Here is a 21,396-nt window from a genome sequence, read left to right as displayed (position 1 = left end):
TGAGAAAATACATTGCTACTGTGCAGAGGCACTCTGTGTGAAAGCATGATCTACTTTTTCTATGGGCCGAGAGACCAGTCTGTGACCACAAAGTCGTGTTTCTTTCAAACTAAAGCCGTGGGTGTAAAGGTGTTGAGGTGACTGGGGACTCTAAGTAGGTGGGCCTTGAATCCGCTTAGTTCAACTAGACCAAAGCCATAATCTGCCTTCTGCTGGCCCAACAGCCCGCAGGGTCCTGTTTCACAAAAAACATTACTAAAAACAAACAATCAAACTAAACAGTATATACTGTACGTAAAAAGCTTTTTTTTTCCAATTGTGTCTAATGGGCTGCCAATCTCTCTTCTTAAACTACAGGATCGTATTGGCCAGGCCAAATGAGCTAAAGATAAGGATGAAGAGGGGAGCACTGCTGAAGAGCCCGTCTGCTCTGCTGCAGGAAGGATTTACAGTATTAACCCTCAGTGAAAATAAACAGGGAGACTTTCAAGCCATATTATTAGTCTATGGGAAAGCCCTTTCACTTGCATAGCAGATTTTCTCAGCGGTGTGCACGCAACAACAAAAGAAACAGAAAGAAGGTTAAACAGTACAGTAGAGACATGGAAGTGAAACATAATGCGTTTAATACAATTAATTTTCTGTTTACAGCAGAATTACATGTTTAGTAAAGGAAAAAGTCACATAATATAAAATAGATTTACCTGTGAGCTAAAAACCAACATGATTTGCTGCAAATTGCATGTTTGTGTCTAATTCTCTGGTGAACTCACCTTCTTTTCTTTTTATTATAGTTGGTCCCTTGCATCTGAGGCATCTCCTGAAAGAAAAGCATTTGCAGTCACAAATAGCAATCTTTATTATTATTTTCATTTTACATTCAAATCACATGCATTTTCCTACCTTCAAACTACCTGTTCTTGCTTCTAATTATACTAAATGTGTATACAGTTCTGCATGGGTATGTGTACATCTACTATATGTATTTTGGCTCTTTCCCTTTAAGGAGGGGGCAGTGTGTGTGGGAGTGGCTAGGCTGTATATGTGTGAGTGTATCTGTGTTGTTTTGTTTTATGTATTGTATTCTCTGTATATTTGTGTTAAGTTTCATCTCAAGGGGTGTATCCTTACAATAAAAAAAATGTTTCTACAGATTTGATAACATTATTGTTTTCGATTGCAGACTCAATGGTAAGATTCACTGGTGTGGCATCAGTGACATTTAATTCACATGACAATCTTGAACTAAACATTCTGACTGTTTTTTAGTTCTTTAGCTCTGACTGGTCTGGCTTCAGCAGCAGCAGCTGTCAACTGGTTCTGTTCATCATTTCATAATCAGCTTTGTTTGTTTGTTAGGTACAATCTGCATAGTGGGAGTCCAAAAGCTCTCAATTCCTGACCCCATACAGTCTGCTCATGATTGCTCACATAGCTCCACCATTCACAATCTGTACAACATGCATGTGTGTGGACATGCTTAAGTGTGTGACTTTTGACATTTTGTACAGACATTATGCATCCCCCCCTCACCATAGAAATAGATCTTCCAGAGCCTTGCCACTTTGTGTTGTCGTCCAGCAGGACCGCTGGGCTGCAGGAGCGGCTGCAGGAGCGGCTGCATGAGCGGCTGGAGCAACGGCTGGGGATGGGCGGTGGTGGACCGTCACTGGAGCTCTGCACCGCCTCATACAGGCTGTCCATAGAACCCTCCTGATGCCATGTGGACAGACAGACAAACACACAGCTGTTAGCTGAAATTTGGCAGCAGGAGCAATTCATGAATGGATTTATCCTGTTGGATTAAGTCTGATGTGATAAAGTGTAGGTTCATATCAAGTTTTGTAGGTTACACACTTTATATCGTGGTAAGGAAATGTCATGCTCTATGACTGCTTAGTCGAACCTCACACTCATTTCAGAAATTTAAAAACAAATCCTTCACACACAGTTTAATGTTTAAAGAATGGTTGTTTCCACAGCCTGAAGCTGAGAAAACCTAAAGAAATGTACGAGACAGCCCACATACGTCTTTGTTTCCCAGTAAACGGACACAAAGCTAGAGTTATGAGGATTTTATTTGACTGTAGGGATATTCTGCTAATGCTGCTCCAAAGCTCTTATAAATTTTCTTGTCAACCATGGATTCAGGGGAGGATTGAAATTCCTCCGAACAGATTTCTGCCTGGATTAAAATGTGTTCAGCTTGTTTGAATTCCTTCTAGGAACGAATAACCAATTTTTATCTGCATCCATCTCATCATGACTGTACGATAACATCTTATCTATGAACTGGGCTGACGGCCATTTTTAGTGACAACAAGTGAAGGTGTTTTGATTCACAATGATACATTTATAGGATCAGCCTCTTTGGTTTGAACATAATGTGTCCATGTGGGTCGAATATTTTCACTGAATGTATAAACAAGATATCACAAAGATATCCTACACTCTTGCCCACTCCAGTTTCCTTCCAAATTCTATTTGTGGATATTTTAATACAACTTAAATTTATTCATGCTTTTAATTTATTAATGTTGTTTGAAATTTTATTAAGTTGAATCCTGGATCATGCAATTTCATTATCCTTCTAGAAAGAGTTTTCATAAAACTTGTCTCTCTAAACTTTAGTCAGTACAGTATCATTTACTTCCATCTGTATCTCCATTGTGCCAAATGATTACCTAAATCAAACATGTATATAAAATGTTTTTTAATATCTTATTAATGAGGTTGCGTTTGCACAAGCCATCATTGTACACCTGATGTGGAACCAAGAGAGAGGACAATCAGCGCAATCACAGTTCAAGCCTCTGTTTACTATAGTAAGACATTGGTTAATAATCCTGATGGTCAACATCCCCAACATCTGTCCAAAGAAAGGTTTCTGTATTCCTGCCCTTGTGCCCACATGTAGCATGACAGCTGCAGCAGCATCTGAGGGACCATATGTGTGAGTTGTGCCACCACACACTAGTCTTTACCCTTGTCGCTTCACTTATCAGTACTTTCTTTCTACTTTCTCCGTTGCATCACGGACACATCAACCAATACATGAACTGCAGTATTAAAGTACACAACAATGTGTCATGCTCTACTCAATTAGTGCAAGGAAATCCAATAAAGCAGATGAGTGTAGTATTTTTAGACAGCTAGTATGTGGATTGTGCAAAAAGAGCAACTCATTATCAGTAGGATATTTCTAATAATTAAACAGACAGCAGCCTAAGTGTCTTTGGGATCATGTGTAGCTAAGAGGCTGACACACTGTGATAAAAACCTTGCATTACTTACACAGCATGTGCTGATTTACAAATATTTCCTTGTGGCCATGCTCTCATTTGCACCACATGGCTCACAAGCTCTCTTTCCTACTCTCACACACAGCTTGTCAGGTACATGATGCAGAAATCAAAGTGTGTCTCTTACCAGTGAAAAGCAGAAAAGGTTCATGTTGGCTGAGGGGTGTCCTGTTCGTTTCAGTGCGTCTGATGGAGGTGAACCAGCGAGCTGAGTGACAGCCAGAGAGACACAACAGCTCAGTGTGAGCCCAGCCCGGGCCGCCTGCTGTCTTCCCAGATTAATACCACAGTGAAAATCCCTCCACTAATCCAATAGATGGACCACCATTACCCTACCAGCTGAAGCAGAACTCCCTCTTGACAACAAGCCCATCATTGGTGGAGCAACATGATGAGTCTTTGTTTTGAATTTTGTTTTTTTATTTATTTTTTTGCAGACAAGCTTTGTCCAGCAGCCATGCTTTTTCTAACCTACACTTAAAATTGATATCATACACTAATTATATCCTTTACTTAAGTTAAAGTACCAGAAAACTGTGTGAACTTACTCCAGTGAATGTCCTACTTACAAAATATTGCTTTTTAAAGTATTATCAGTAAAATATATCGAAGGTACAAAATACAAATGTGGCTAACATATTGCATATTGTCAATACTTTAATTATTTATGTGTATGCAGCATTTTACTGTTTTAGCTGGTGGAACTAGGTTTAACTACTTTATGTATTATTTACTATACTGTTTTTACTACAGGTAGTTTAATCCAATGGTTTCCAACCAGGGGGTTGGACTCCCTCCAAATGCTCTCAAGATCAAATCTGGGAGGTCTTGAGATGATTAATCGAAGGAGACAGAATAAAAAACAGTGATCTGCTACAAAAACTCATACTTATTTTTTATCAACTACACAGTGCTTTTGGAGTGTATTGCAAGGAGAGTGTGTTTATTGAATGTATTGTGTTTTATGTAACACCTTAAACCTTAAACGTAATTAGTGGCTATGTCTGTAAAAAAAAGTAGTAGAGTAAAAAACAATTACCTCGTAAATAAGTGGAAGTAGAAAGTAGCCTAAATAGGAAATACTTAAGTAAAGTACAAGTACCTCACAGGGACAGTACTGGAGTAATTGTGCACTAATACATACTAATCATCTACCCCCTCCATCACAATCTATAAGAAAATATTCTTTCAGTTGTGAGGTGAAGAAAAGCTTTGATGTTTGAGTGTCTGTATGGCTTCCTCTTCGCACCATTTGAATAGCTATTTTTTTTATATAGTATTTTTTTGGGCTTTTTTTTATTGCCTTTATGATAGTGACAGTTGAAGAGAGACAGGATGACACGCAGCAAAGGGCCGCAGGTCGGATTCGAACCCTAGATAGATAGATAGAGATCTCAACCTCTAACCAGTCTTGTTGGAGGAGAGAGAGAAAGAGATCTGATAATGTGTAAAAAAGAAAAAAATACACTTACAAGAAAATGACTGTAGCTTCATTTGACAACTGTACCAACACTCACTGAACCTTTAGTATGGGCCATGCTAATTCTCACATTCTCAACCACAGCAATTTCCTGTGTGGGCAGCAAATGAGTGTAGCATGTGTTTTTTCTCATGCTCTAAATGTGGCTGTTTGTAACATACTAGCTTCTTCAAAAATCATAATAATTCCTCTACATGACAGGAAGTTGATACATATTTGGTTTGGTGGAGGTCACCCATAAGTGACGCATTAAATAAAAAATTTGATTTTATTTTCTATCTGAAGACATTGTGCTAGAAGTCACTGGGTCTATCTGTGTAACTTTTGGATAAATCCCATGTGTGATATATTCGTATTAAACTAGTGACACATTAAGTGTAAAGGTTGTGGCCTCTTAATCCACCAATCATCCACCTCTGGTGTCTGAGCTGCTCTAACGTAAAGAAGAAAAAGCTGGCGGGATTAACACATATGACCTATATTTTCATGCTGACAGTGTGATTTGGAACGATGTGTGATGTTGCCAAGTATTTTGAATTAATCCAGTTCATTCATTTTAGTCAGTTCATTGTTGTATTCTGTTTCTAATGTTATATATTTGTGTTATCTGAGCAACAGGAAACACATTTTAAATGAAACATGAGCCCTGTATGAAGGAGCTTTAAGGGCCATAGAAGTCATCACAGGCCTAAATGACCCAATTAATCACTTTCCCACTGACGTCAGCCTGCTTTGCATGGTTTAAGAGTCTCATTAAAATGTCCCAATTACTCAGTATGCTGCTGTACTTTCTTGTAGTCAACATTGAATCTGAATGAAACATGCACTGTGTTGGCCTGACAGTAACTGGGTGTGACATGGCCAATCGCTCTCAGGGTAGAGTGAATGAATGCTGCCAGACAAGATGCGCTCTCCAGCCACAGGTGTGTGCGTGACAACTTATTATATGACTCAAGGGTAAATTTTGTGTTTGTGCTTTATTGTCATGTCTTTAATGTCTTCAAGAAACAATTTCCCTGGCTCAGTGTTGAAAGAGGGATGCGAAATTAAACAGCTAACATCCCTTTAGCATAAAGTCAAATGGGGAATTTGTGGGCGCAAGTGGGTTAAACGTGCATGTTCACTTTCTTTCTCATTAGCAAACATAAATGGACACAAAACCAGGTTAAAGCAGGGCCTTTAGGATGATTGATAACATGCTTCATTTTGGACTCATTTGGGCTGACACACCTGAATGAGTCTATAAGTGCTGGTCTTCAAATTCTTAGCCTGACTGTTCCAAATGCTACAAATTATGGCCGACGTGGGTGTGTTGGCCAGGATAATTGGCTTACTGTAAATTATTAACCATTTCAATTTATCCTTTGTAGATAAAAATCTGCAGTAGGGGACTGTTTAGGAGTTTCTTGTAAACAAACTGTTTGCATTTAGCATTTCTCACTAAAATGCAACATGGCAAGGCACCATGGGCAGGATTCTTCATGTAGAAATACAAGAATTTATAATAAGGGTACAAATCATAGTATTGCTTCATGCATGACTCGTGTTGATTCAGGCTGTTTACACAGTTACTTCATACATTAACTGATATGTAACAAAAAAAGATGGATTCCTGTTAGAGAAAACATTATTCAGACTCATGTATTTGCTCAGCCTCTCTGAAAGCAGAACAGTACCTCTTCTCATAAAAACAAGCAATTTTTTAAATCAAACTGGTTGTCAGATGCAAATAAATACATAAATGCATAGATAAAGTTAGATAAATAAACTTTCATGTAACTGAGCTCCAGCTTGATCGCGTACCCATTAAACTGATGGTCCATTAATTAATCTTTTAATTCACTGTTAAGACACTAATCAGAACTACAAGGTCAAAAAACAGGAACTAGAGGCATGCCTCACCTGTAACAAAAGACAGCTCAAACATATTCATGAGATCAATTCAAAGATTTATTCTTGTTTTGATTTTGAAACAGATGATGATCCAGCGTTACATTGCAGCAGAGACAGACAGCGACCCACATAGCATTAGGCTGTTGCAGTGACCCACTAAGTGACATCAGGAAGGATTAAGTGTGTGTTTGCGTGCATGTGTGTTTGCGTGCCCTGCTTCGGGCACTTGTGCATTAAAAAAATCATGGCTGTGACTACCAGCGTGTTGCGCAGTTTGACAAGGCTGTCAAATGATGAATCAGTACAAGCTATTCAACATTTGTAGATTTAAGTGAAACTATTAATAAAAGCAAATCAAAGACAGGATAGTTTAATTAAAATCTTTTAAGTCATCTTCCATCATGTTCAGATTTAAGTGATGAATTTTTTTCACACTGTTGTCATTAAACAGAAAGCGACAGTGAACGCTGATTGACGCCTCAGGTCTAGCAAAGGTCCTGTTGGCAGCAGGTTGTGAAAAGGTCCTCAGCGCAAAACTCCTCACAAGTTCGAGACTTAATGTCACCTCCTGAAAAACAAATAGAACAATATGCAATGACTGAACCATTCCTCCGTCACTGCAATATGTAATACGACTTTTCCCAAAATAGTTAAAGCAGCAAGAAGGAAATTATATATTTTGTTCATTCTGGTGGCCCCTGTGGACAAAAGTAGTAGTGTTTCCAATAGTGATACCAGTGATTTCAAGGGGAATCTGACCAAACCAGATCAGGTGGCAGGCGATAAGAATCACTATATAGAAATAGCCAATCTTCTTACTGATAATCTTGTGTGCTTAAATGTCATAGAGCGGCATAAGAATTAAACTGATACTGTTTCCTGACCACTTAAAAGCTCATTGTAGTAGGTTAAAACACACATATTAAAACCTGAAAGTAAGAGAAAACAAAGTGAATCCTGCAGAACAAGTCCTACATACCGCCCATAACAGTCTTGCAGTACTGAGCTGTGTCCGGGCAATCTGTCTCCGTCTTACAGAGGTCGTCGTTGTCACTTTCACAGGTGTAGCACCTGAGTGTGAGCACTGATGACAGGACAAAATCCGTCAAAATTAAAATGTACACATACTACAATATTATCCTGGAAAACTCCAGTGAAATCAAATGCTTCCATTATAGTATATAATTAGTATTCTTTTTTTTAAAGTATTTTTGTCTTCATTTTGACCTTTGCGTTGGTAAAAAATAATCCAAAAATCTAATCTAAACCAAAGTTCCCTCACCTTGAGTGCTACACAGCAGCAGCAGCAGGACTGTAAGAAGCAGGACCTTCATGTTGGTAGTTGGTATGTGGACAAACCTCCCGCACTGGCACTTTTATACTGGCATCACATACCAAACAAGAATTGAGTCGTGCACTTCCTTGTACATGATATACCAGTAACTTTATTTTTAGCTCTATTATCTCACAGAACATACGAAACAAAAAGTGAACAAAGAGTTATTTAATCTGCTTTATGGCTTTTGTTTATGAGCAAGGTGTTACGTTGCAGGAACATCAGCTAAGGTTACTTTTAACCCTCACCTGTGGATTATTAATGAGCTTGTTTTTAACCGTTTCATTTCTGAGATTTGCTGGTCTGTGCTAACTGTATCTATTCATCAGAGATTGTATTTAATTATATTATACAGTTTAAACGTTTTTTAGAAGGTAGACCTCGTTTAGTGTGCTAGTTCCAGCCTGTTTAATTCAGACAGCCTAAAAAGTAACTGGAACATTGCACTTTTGGGTTGATTACAAAAGGAAGAATCTCTCTGCATTGTTTAACAAAGAGTCTACAGTGATTATATAAGACTGTAGGCCTACTTACAATAGGCCAATTTTTTTCAGTTCAGCTTAGAGTTTCAGATCAGGTTAGTGTGTTGGCAACTTTTTAGTTTTAGTATCTGTGAGGAACAAACATTTAATCACTTTCAAATTCAAACACAATTAGTTTGAAAGGGCAATAAGACAGAGGTACAGTAGAGGAGGGAAGCTGAACAGAACTCTGCATAAATTAATTTTAATTAAGTCTGTTTTCAAACTAAAATCTGCAGTGATGTTTATATTTTAAGGACCGGTATGTCTAGTATTTAGTGGCTTCTAGCTCCCTCTGTAGATAAACACAGGTAACAAATTTTATTATACACTAAACATACAATACAAAACATACCTATAAATATTATAATCCATCTGGGCCAGTAGTTCCACAGCTATGGATAATTAGCTTTTTATTTCCCCCCATATAATGGCACATTATCAAAGTATGATATGTCCCTAACAATACAAAGCCTAACTTCATAGGTAATACCAGTCAGATCTAGAATTTACAATAAATATAATAAATTAGCCAATACCATACTCCATACTCAAATCAAATGTCTTTAACAACTACATCCATCAAATGGGCCTTTATTTATTAAAAGCAGGAATTATAAAACCTTAACATTACTCACTGAAATAAAATAAGATGAAGATGAAGATGTGGTGGGTTACAGTTATGGTGTGCAGCACTGAAATAACAATATAAAATGTAAAACTCTTAACTAAATAATAAGTTATGACCATGTTGAGAAGCTTAATTAGGAAATGTGAACATGTTATATTCAGTTCATTTACTGATCATGAATAAAGTCCTCTACCAACTGCCACTATTGGCTATAATTACATTTGATCACTTGTTTAAAGCTCTGAGTCTGTAGGTTCAGTTGATTTTTAGAAATCAAAAGGTGATTCACTTCATCAGTGTATTTCCTACAGAAATATTTTGAGCATTCAGTGAGGATCAGATATGGCAAATTACACCATACTCTTATTATCTAAATACTAATAAACTCTATGCCCCAAGAGCCCTGTGATTCAAAGTAAAGCTTTTAACAGCCTGTGAAAACTCCCTGAGCTCTGAAATGAAGTTGCCCTTTAGTGACATCTGTAGGTAACAATGGAGAAGTGCAATACGGTGTGTGCATAATAATTTATTACTCAATTCAGCCTGACGCCAGTGATGAGTGAAAAAGTGAGGGAAAACAATGGTTATATATAGAAACAGGAACATCCACGTGAGACTGTGCAATGTAGTCTGTTTGTATGTTTTAGTCCATTTACAACAAATCACAAATATTTTCCATTATAAAACATTCTAATTCTATTTCCATTTTTATTTTTACTTTTTACTATATGAATATACCTATACATTAACTTATATTCTATATATTGTGTTAGATATTGTATATAAGTACTATTCTTTAACGTTGTGTTAGTGGAACAACTGTAGCGAACAAATTTACCCCCAGAGATCAATAAAGTATTTCTGATTCTGATCCTGTAGAGTTTAAGATGCTGTGCTTATCCTGCCCTATAAGCTGCCTTTGTTTCTATCTCTGCTTTTATTGTTTAAAGTTGTTGCGAGGGTAGATGAATCTCCAAGCAGCTGCAGCTGTGAGTCATTTGACTGTGTTGGAAAATGCACTTACAAAATGGGACAACAAATCTCTACAAGAAATAATGTCCTGTTACTCTGGAACATAATGCCAACTGGAAATATTTCTTCAGTAGAAAGTTATTCCGATAAAAGCTGCTAACAGTAAGGTCTGTGGAGTAACTGTAAATGTCATTTTACAATGCTCTAAGCAACAAATTACATTCACCTCCAATGTATTGGGGCGACTCACTGACATTTCCATGTCGCACCAAAAGTTACCAAGTCATGTTAGTTGAGAGGGCACTGCAGAGCAATACTCCTAATTACTACAGCCAGAGGTAGTGTCTCTTTCTTACCATTATCTGAATTATACTAAAGCTGGGTATAGGTTTAAAAAATAAGTTGAAGAAGGTTAAAGTGCTGGGTAGATAATAGATTAATGTTTACTTGGTGACATTCCCCCCTCTTCCTTTAACAAAGACCACATTTGACTGTTCGTACAGATAATTTCCAGGAAAATTTCTTATTAAACCCACTGATGTCAACTGATGGCCCTAATACTTGCACTTTATCACGTACAAAGGCCATCAGTGGCTGCACTTGGTGCTAGCACAGTGTCACAGCTGCGAGTTTAGCTCAACACCACTCCATAATCTTACTGTATCATTTATACAAGTTATAAACAAAGACTGTAAAAGTCATGCTGAAGGTGAGCCAGTAAACAAGCTGTCACAGAACAATTCCGCCACTGATCATGTGGAGGCAGCCTGACGCATAATTACATGTACTGTATGAGGTTGTGTTTTACTGTTGCTGTAATACAATAAAGTCGTAATCCAAACAGTACACCACATTAAGTTTTGTATTAAAATGTTTATTTGAAAATTTACAACAAAATATACACAACAAAACATCTGATGTTGGAGGAAAACTGGCACATTTTGCGGGATTCATGTATGAGGTATATTCCATTGATAGGAATTCTTAGTCATTACAAATCAGCAGTAAACAATGCAATTACTAAGAAAAATATGTTTCTGTGGAGAGTTTGCATATTCTCTCTTTTGTGTGTGTGTGTGTGTGTGTGTGTGTGTGTTTTGTCCAGGTACTCTGATTCACTGCGTATTTGATCTGTCTTGATTAAGAAAAGTCCCTAGAGTCACTTTGCTAGAGTGACTAAGAAGCCTAGCACGTTATCCTGTGGCCTCTGATAGTTTAATGAGAGTCAACATGAATGAGTCTTCCCTTTTAGAGAAGAGCAGAGAACCACGTCAGAGATACGTGACATAAACACTGAGCCACTGTGAGAGGCCTCCGTGTAGGCATTCTAAACAATGTTGTTTTAATTCAATATATACAGTATCAAAGTAGACGGTGTTGTCAAAACCTCCCAATTGTCAGTGTATCAGAGTTCTTGTTTCATCTTTAAGGTAAAGTATCCAAATGTAAACCTATAAAAGTGTCCTTTTATCCAATCAGCAATCAGAATTACAACCCTAAAGCAGTACACCGTAATGACCATAAAGAAAGTCTGTTCCTTAAAAATAAGCTTTAAGCTTTAAATTTTTGTTAAAACTTTTATTTTAAAGATGAGATATTAAAATCTCATCTTTAACCAGACACTTGATCTGACCAGGAACCAAATCAAGAAGGGAAAAGGGCGTGGTCAAAATAATATGATCAGAATTCTATCCTGGTTCTGGATATCTTGCTGATTTAATTTTTTATCTTTGTGGTACATGGGGCGCCAGCTCTACCAAGGTGAGCTATCTAGGTGCCCCCAATATTTTGCTAATTATGAATATTGCTTCACATACATTTAAAAAAACAACAAGACAAAAGTCATTACATACAAAAAAAAGGTTCCATAAATGTTTAGTTGTTTGGTTAAAAAAACAGTTAAAGGTTCAGCGTGTAACATTTAGGAGGATCTATTCCCAGAAATGGAATATAATATTCATAGGTGTGTTTTCATTATTGTATAATCAATCAACTGCAAAGGGAGTGGGTCCTCTTCCATGGAGGTCTACATGTTGAACAGCTATGTTTCTACAGTAGCTTAGAAAGGACAAACCAAACACTGGCTGTAGATAGGGAATTTGTGAGTTTGGCGGCCACTGTAGTTTCTCCTCTGCGCTCGGTTAAGTGCAAAAGTTTCAGTTGGTTGCAATCTGCAATCCTACCACTAGATGCCTCTAAATGTTACACTGGTCCTTTAAAACATTATACAACAACATGAAAAGTAAAAGTGGTCTGCATGTTGCAATGTTGCTAAAACACAATCATTTTATGGTTAAACCTGGTATAAAGTCAATGGAAAATCTCTTCACGATTCTTTTGAACTATTGTTTTTAAGTTATAAAAAAAAAATGTAGTTGTTACAAAGGCAGAATATAGTAGCATCTTACAATTGACAAATAGTCAGTATCAAGTATCAATCAAAGACTTTTTTTTCCACGATGATGGCTCATCCTACAGGAGCTCCAAACCAGTACAGCATAAGTTATACTGTACTGCTGAGATATATCATTTTTATATTATATTTATCTTTAACCAACAAAGGCATGTTACAGACACCCCTCCCTCTCCTTTCCATCTTCCTCACAGTTGTCTTCATGTGTTGATTTCTGTTTATTTGTTTGGTTCAGATTCAGACTGTGGTGGCAAATATGTAAGAAAATTAGATATGTTTTGCAGATAAACCATGTGTCAGAATGACCAAGAGCAGCTTGGAAGATTTGTTAAAATTCTACATTTGTTAAACTACATATTATGCAGAAGTGAGATATATAACTATATATGCAAGCCTTTTCTCTGGAAATAATAGTGTATAAAACATAGCCTTATCCCAGAAAACTGCTATTAGTGTATCTTTCACCGGCTACACAACTGCAACACCAAAAGAAAACAGAGTTAATCACTTTCCAATATGATAGTGACAACTTTATGTGAGTATGTGCACGTGTTCACAACAAATTTTCATCAGCTAATCATAACATTTCACATCAGCTATATCATATAAGGTGTGACACACAACTCAAATCTTTTGTGCTGATTAGTTATCAGAATGCTATAACACGATTAAAACAGAGGCGTCTTAAGGTCTCTGTCTTCCACATCATTAACGTCAACCATGATAACCTGAGAATCAGGCTTGGTTAGACTTCAATATCCTGAAATAACAGACTACCCATATCATAACACACAAATTGGTGCATGTATGCACTGAAAACACATAAATCACAATATCCTTACACATTTTGCATTTAAAAAATGTTATGAAGCACTGCTGAAGACAGACTGACAAAGAAAACTACCTGGATCCTTCAAACTTCCTCTCTCGATACGCATTGCCCTTCTTTATCAGGTAGAGAAGGACCAGGTCACAGAAGAAAGCTCCCTGTTAAATGAAGTCTTACTCAGTGATGTGAACAAAATCCTGTTCTTTAAAAACATTTCAATAAAATGATGAATGGTACTTACAGCACCCAACAAAGCCAGTCCTCCAGCTAAACTGATGGCTGTTGAGACGATGCTGAACGCCCCTGCCTTTGAATAACAGCACAAATAGAAGAAATGTTGTTTAAAACATCCAACACAGTGTAGTTACAAATTGCAATCTTCTGAATACAGCTCAGCCTTCCAAGCGTGTGGGAAACTGCAATCTAGAGCCAGTGTTTGGTTTGAGCGTAGGGCTACTGTACAAACATGGAAATTCAACATGGTTGCCTCCGTAGAAGAGGACCTGCTCCCTCTGTAGATAAAATACTCACTCTAAGGTAACGAAAAACACAACAACTCTTATTTTCAGAGGATTATACACTAATGAAAACATACCTATGGATATTAAATTCCATTTCTGCCAATAGATCCTCATACATGGGACACACTGGAGCTTTAAATCTCATCACTTCATAATTCTTTGGCAGAGTGGACAGTATTCCATGCATTCACTTTGTAAAACACATTTTCCATACCTTTCCATACACCATGATGTTAAATCGGACACCATAGACTTTGAATAGAGATCGATAGCTCTCACCAGTAGCATTTTTAAAATACCGAGTGTATCTGTTGGAGAATTAAAAAAGGTAAATACAGAAGCATGAGAATACAAAAAAAAATTATCTTTAAGTAGTTCATGACAAGGTAGACTTTTTGATCAATTTCTTCTGTAAAATCATATTTGTAATTGTGAGTAAAAATAACTCCATTGTTGAAAATAGGAATGACAGCATAGACTAAGACAGTGTCTGTAATGAGTCTCACCTGAAGTTAAACCCTTTTGTGAGGGTCTTGTTGCAGCCACTGATGTCCAGGCGGGTAAAGTAGTACCGTGGATGGCAGTCAGAGTAGCCTTTGTCAAGATCACAATCCCACTCGATCATAATGCCAATGGAGCCGCCCTAGGAAAACAGATTCAATCATATGTGGCTTCTAAATCATGGTAAATAGTCTTTGTCTTTTCTATTTGACCACTACATAGAGAAATTATTGTGGTGGAAATGTTCCTAAATAATGACAAATGAGCATGACAACTAGCATGTAAACATTAGGGATTCACTGATCTGACTATTTTCTTCCCACTGCCGATACCTCAACTCAGGCTGATATGAGTACTGAGCCAGCACCAGTGCTTAAAATCTGTATACCTCACCCGCAGTAAAGGAAATTGCAAATGATACCAGAAAACACTGAATTATTACAATGACACATCATTGCCAATACTCAATCCCCTTAATAAGGTCAATATGTGCACCACTGGGTCGGATTGTATATCGCTTGTAAAAATTAATAAAAGCATGTTGTTTAAGATCACAAGATATTCATAATTAAGCAGATCTCTGTACATTATTAGGAAACAGTACTTTTCAGTATTATTCTCTTAAAAAAATAGTTTGTTTTGTCACATTAGTCCCAGACCCATTTTTCTATTTTTTTTTGTATGCCTTAAAATTCAAACATAATAAAATGTTCTCTCTTTGCTTTTCAACTCAACTGTTGATGTAGATGTGGTGGTGCCTGGAATGTTTTTTTGTTGTTGTTGTTGTTGTTGTTCTGACAAAAAAAGGAACACCAAATAAAATCTGAGTTGAAAAGCATAATACTAACAAATGTGTCCATGTCCTGGAACTTGAATCCAGCTCGCCTGGTGATGTCTCCAAGTCGGAAGATGGGGCAGTAGGGGTGGAGCTCTTCATCGTATCTGCACTTCCTCAAATAGGATTCATCAGTCGTTTCAAGGACGTTGGACCTCACAGAAGAAATACACAGTAGTACAGACTGTGCACTGCTCACAGCTCACAGCTGTTTCCAGTTAACAAGCAGTACATGCAGAGAATGTGTGGAGACAAAGGGGACTTACTTTGAAAATCCGAATTTAGGAAATTTGATAAATCTTTGAGACCAAGTCAAGTTTCAGCGTTGTCACAAAGTCTCCTTAAACACAACAACTCACACCACACACCACAACACCACCCACCAACTCACTCATACCAACCCTCATTGACTATAGACTAACCCTTATTAGAGTCTTAGGATAGACTCCTCAAGGGAAATTGAATTTTCAGCAGCTTACACAACCATCTATAAAGAAAAGAGATATAAAATACAATATAAGATAAACAATAAACTCTTAGCTAAATATAGAAAGTAAACAATAAACAGTAAACAATAAACTCTTAGCTAAATATAGAAAGTAAAGATAAGAATAAAAGTAAAATAAAATTCAAGTAAAATAAAGTCAAATAAAATAAATGTAGAAAACTTTACTGGACTGACTCATACCTTACTACAATATCCTCAGGAAAACTGCCTTAACTGGTGCTACTGCATTACTTCACCATACACGTTTTACACATATATTTTTCTACCCTTGTATAGGTGTCATTCACATTGCACTATGCAGTATGTTTTTACCTTGATTTGCATCCTGTTTTTGTATCTAGTGGCACCTTGCTCTGAATGTTTACAGATGGATGGCAATACAGCCCTCACCTGTGTGTGTGTGTGTGTGTGTGTGTGTGTGTGCGTGCTTTAGGGTAAGCGAATTTATCAGAATAGAGGAAGAACAAACCATAACTTCACTTTTTTCATGCCTCCAAGAGCTTTCATGTAACTGCGTTTCTACTTACTGTGGTCTGTTTGTTTTTTCAATGGGACACCAGCCATAGATTTCACAGGTACCAGTGGAGTTTTCATCTTTTCTTAAGCATCTGCCACTCATAACTCCTTAAGAAAGCAGAAAACCTTTACCTTATCACATATGAAAAGACACTACATGTGAACTTCTGTTGGAAAATATGGATTATACATAATCTGTTATTCAGTGATATTTACCACATGAGCAGAATAGTCCTCAACATTATTTTAACCACTAGTGTTATTCTATCACATTAACATTTATATGTATTTGGAAAAATAAAGTTCCTGTCCTGCTGTTGTGTGAGATATAAGTGTATTTTGGCTAAGTTGTCACTATATTTATCATACCTATGTTTGATTACAGTGAATATACACATGTATTTGATTATAGTATAGTTATACTAAATGTGGCTTTTGATTTTCTCTGGCATTTAGATGGTACATTCGACATTCAAAATGAGGCAAGAAATGAAAGTCAGAATAGACAAGATGTTAAGATTAAAGCCTGTACTGTTCTAGTTACTGTTCACTCATTCTGGGATCAACCACTTGATTCTTAAGTTTTGGCTAAACATATATTTTGAGGTCACAATAACCTCTGAATCAGTGTCACCAATTCGCATATGGTCATCAGTTCTTGGGTTATGGCCAAAAACGTCAAATAAACCTGATTTATTGTCACAGTGACCTTGACCTTTGACCACCAAATTCTAATCAGTTCATCCTTGAGATTTGAAGACATTCCCTCAGTGCATTGCTCAGATATTGTGTTCACAAGAATAGGACAGACGGATGGACAGACTACCAGAAAACACTATGCCTCCGGCTACAGCTATCAGCAACGTGGAGGTATAATAAAATGTTGCTGAGGGAGAATATAACCTTGTTGAATTTAGACCCAAATCATATTTCGGAACCCAGTAAGTCGACCAACTCAATGGAAATGTATTTTCTTACCGTGACCAGCCACTACCATCTTTCCTTCTTTACAGTCCTTGTCATCTCGACAGTGGCCATCTAGCACTTTGGGGCTCTGTGAACAAATAGCAAAAAAGGTTCAAGAAACTTTTAACCATGACAGACCATTTTCACACAAACGAACCGTCCTGGATGAAAAAGCAGCTGTTGGATTCAGGAAGCAAATGTGATGAATTGTGATCTTAAAGGTCCAGTGTAATGAATTTAGGGGTGTAAGTGTAAGTTGCAGATTACAACCTGTTTCACCCTCCCCTTTCTAAGCAAAAAGGAGAAACTACAGTGGTTGCCAAATGTGCAAAAATCTATCTAGAGCCAATGTTTGGTTCATCTGTTCTGGGCTACTGTAGAAACATGGCTGTTCAACATGGCGGATTCTGTAGAAGGTAACCTGCAGCATCTGCAGATAAAAACGACTAATTTATGTTATGTTGTATTTAGATCATACCTATTAAAGCCTGTTCTGGCCAAGAAAAAAAAAAAAAAAAGAAAAATTAAGTATTGGAAAAATTAAAATACTCACAGTAATGCAACAGTTAAAACTAAAACCTTAAAATGATGAAATACTACGCAAAATTGTGAGATAGTTTATGAAATTCAAAGTATCTTGCCATTTTGACATAATTTCTTATTTTTTTTTTATTTATTATTTTGACAGTATTTTATTATTTTTATTTTGTTTCATAATTCTGACTTACTACCTCATAATAAGTAGTTCATAATGTTAATTTACTAGATTATAATTTTGACTTAGCATTTAATCATTTTGATTTAGTATTGCATTATTGTGACTCACTAGCTTCTCATTTTGACTTAGTACTAATTATATTGATTTAGTGTCATTATTTTGATTTACTGGCACATAAATTTGACTTTCAAATGTTTGATTTACCATGAGTATATTTATTTTTATCATACATAACTTCTTTTTAATTTCTTTTTAATAAGTTGAAAGTGAAATATTTTTGAAAAAGGGTAAAATCCCAATATTCACAGATTCTACTGCCATAGCTACAGTTAGACAAGTTCAAGTTTACACTGTATTTGAGTCCTGTGAGTATCCAAGAATAAATAACCTTAAATAACAGTAAAAGGTTTCTGTTTTCTAGCAGCACTGTAGTTAGGGATTATTCATGGACACGTCTGTGCCCTTTTCATAAAGGATGAGAAATTCATCTTAAAACTCTGTTTTAGTGGAACGTGACTGTGCCTGGCTGGAACCTGATACATGACAGTGAAAGGCCTTGGTAGCCTTTCAGATTCAGGAGCACTGCAATTTAGGTGAGAGCCAGATTGTATACAAGAAGCATTGTTTTAAGGTTGTGTAATGCTTGCATGGGCTTAGTGTTCTTCTTGGCCGTCGCAGTGAGGAAGGAGACCAAGAGAAGTTGTGTTTACATACCAGGAAACCTCTGGAAATTTGTAGCTAAAGATATAGTTGACAGAAATGATGAACAGTATAATTGAAACACACACACACACACTCAGGGAAAGAAGAGGGAGGTGTCATCCTTTGTTAAAAGTATTTTGCTATGACTAAGCGCTGTGAAGAAAAGGCAGATTGGTTCTCTCCTGGGTGTGCTGACCATGCCACCATATACGAGCCATTTATTGTCTTGCTACAGAAATCAAGACAGGGACTATATACCGATCAGCCATAACATTATGACCACCTGGGCACCCTGGGCACTCCCTACGTGCATCACTGAGCCTTGGCCGCCCATGAACCTGTCTCTGGTGCACCACTTTTCCTTCCTTGGACCACTTTTGATAGGTACTGACCACCGCAGACCAGGAACACCCCACAACAGCTGCAGTTCTGGAGATGCTCTGACTCAGTCGTCTAGCCATCATACTTTGGCCCTTGTTAAAGTCGCTCAAATCCTCACGCTGCCCATTTTTACAGATAATCAGTCTTAGTCACTGTCAGTGTTCATGATGATTATGGCTGATATCTGTTTTTTATTAAGCTTCAGTAGCTCTCTCCTAACCTCAGTCATCTATTGCCTTCTGTATGTGTGAGTCGTGCCACACTTTTGAATAAAGTGGGGGGAAAAAATACAGTCCATGATTTAGTATTTCAATTAGTTCTACAAAATATTCTTACCTCAGCACAGTATCCCAACTTCTGGTTTGGCGTCTCAAAGAAATTGGTTACAACAAACAGAACAGCTTCACCCTGTAGGTAGGAAAGAAAACTCTGTAAATTGGTCTTTATATTGACATCATCCCATAATGATGATCACCTCACCCTGTTCCTTCCTGCAGACCTGTCCCTCTCAGTATATACCGTACTAGCCACTTTCCCAACACCACATTATCTTAGTTGCCATATAGTGCTCCAGCTATTCCACCCACTAACCTGCTTTTTGATTTAAATCCACATGGTATCCACTACCTGGGTTTGACCTGCTTCCCTATTCAGGTTTTTGCTGTAGATACACCATAAACCTGTTTCCAGTCTTTATGCTAAGCAAAGATAACTAGCTGCTGGCTGGTGCTTTATATTTACTGTACACACTTTAGTGTGATGTCAATATTCTTATTTAGCTCTCGGCAAGAAGGTGATAAATGTCAAAATGTTCCTTTAACTCAGTCAGTCCTGGTTCCTCATCCCTAGTTAACTGATATCAATGCCATTATCGTTTCTGCTTATCGGTCCCATTCTTTATCAATTCCCTTATTGATCAATTTTCTGTGTGAGGGAAAAAGGTATGCATACACAGGTTTTGAGCATCAACACAACTGTTTTATCGTCACTGAGTCTGAAAACAGTGTGGAAACAAGAGTAGAAAAAAGGCATGCGTGTGCCTCAGGTGTGTGAAACTTCCTCAAATCTCTAAAATAAATGTTTTCACCTGTGGTGGGATAACGTAGTCCTCCGGTCCCCACACCAGCAGACCTGACTCAGTAGTGTTGGTTATTGAGACTCCTTTTAGTTTTGTTATGACAGAACTCTGGATGGCTTCGTCTGTTTCCTGGTAGCCTTTCTTGCTTATAAAAACCCACCTGTGGATAAAAGCAAAACTTCATCAACTTTCCCATCGTTCACATTAATTACTTAATTGTGTCTCATCCATATGTATTATATATTTATATTTATTCATCTGTTTTTATCTAATTGCTCAATTTCCAGCACAGTTACACAGGGTAGAAGAAGGACTAGCTTTCCTAGGTGGGCTAGGTCCGGCTCTGGGCAACACCCTTCAATCAGAGGAGAATGCTTTCTCCTTTTACCCCGCTTATGTGCGGCCCAGCTTGCTTTTCACATTATGCAACAGGTTTCCGAGAAAGTGAGCTAAGAGCATTGTCACCTCTGCCCTCTGCAACCACAATAACACCTGCAGTTTTTCTTTTGTTTCGTTGCCACACGGATTCTCTGACCTTTTCATCTTCCTTTCACTTTCTCTCTGTAACAGATGCCACTTGAAATATGAGTAGAAAAGTAAAATTAAAATGACTTAATTAAAAACATATAAATAGTATAAGTAACCTACACAAAAAGGTGTTGCAGTAGATGTGATTTGTTACTTCCACCACAGAACTGTAATAGGGTTTTGTTTGTGTTTTTTTACTCTTACATCAACTGTATTTTATGTCTAAAATATTACTAAAGCACGTTGTGACTGTTCTACAAAGATGACACTAAGTAGAATTAGCTATATAGCTTTTATTATTTGTATTTTCTGCAAATAAAAAAGTAAACAAAAACAAACCTGTGTTGTCACTTGCTTTACTGTAGCACAAACATTCAGCCCATTCACTTGAAACTTGAAAACCATAAACCATAAACCATAAACCAACTATAAGACCATCATGGTCAATTTGTACTGTAACTGAATAATGTGGCCTGTTTAATCCCACCAGCAACAACTGTTGCCGCTCTTTTTTTTTTTACTTCTAGAAGCTCTAAAAGTGCTGTTTTGGTTTTGGCAGCTAATAATTTTTGATAAAAATCTTTTAAATAAAAGAATATGTTGTCTCCTCTAATTTGTATCAATGTCATGTAACTAGTGTGAATGGTCACATGACCAGGCCTCTTTACTTCCTGCTTGCACCGCTGGCGGGAAATGTCTGCCTCAAACTTGTACAAGAGGAAGTAAGTAAAATACCTTAATTAACAGATATAAGTGAAATATTTT

At 37.2% G+C, this 21,396-nt stretch overlaps 2 protein-coding genes across 2 annotated transcripts; both read right to left on the bottom strand.

Moving 5' to 3' along the window:
- Positions 1-6,714: 6,714 nt before the first annotated feature.
- On the bottom strand, positions 6,715-8,070 carry ly6d (lymphocyte antigen 6 family member D). The gene is made up of 3 exons (XM_035680145.1): positions 7,958-8,070; positions 7,655-7,759; positions 6,715-7,243 (listed from the first exon to the last, which is right to left on the bottom strand). Exons 1-3 carry the CDS (start codon positions 8,007-8,009, stop codon positions 7,161-7,163), a joined length of 240 nt encoding a protein of 79 aa, XP_035536038.1. The 5' UTR covers positions 8,010-8,070; the 3' UTR covers positions 6,715-7,160.
- A 4,081-nt stretch (positions 8,071-12,151) lies between these two features.
- LOC118341992 (P2X purinoceptor 5-like) lies at positions 12,152-20,646 on the bottom strand. Its single transcript, XM_035680417.1, is given in 12 exon segments — positions 12,152-12,790; positions 13,453-13,535; positions 13,619-13,684; positions 14,113-14,206; positions 14,405-14,541; positions 15,248-15,389; positions 15,501-15,574; positions 16,266-16,366; positions 17,237-17,312; positions 19,362-19,433; positions 20,113-20,263; positions 20,639-20,646. Coding segments are annotated over 12 exon segments (1,092 nt in total). The 3' UTR covers positions 12,152-12,702.
- Positions 20,647-21,396: the final 750 nt, after the last annotated feature.

Source organism: Morone saxatilis, unplaced genomic scaffold (assembly GCF_004916995.1).
Source record: "Morone saxatilis isolate NCDOM2014 unplaced genomic scaffold, NCSU_SB_2.0 Contig8, whole genome shotgun sequence".
NCBI lineage: Eukaryota > Metazoa > Chordata > Actinopteri > Moronidae > Morone > Morone saxatilis.
Note: the sequence above shows the minus strand (reverse complement) of the source record. Positions and strands in the feature narration are given on the sequence as shown.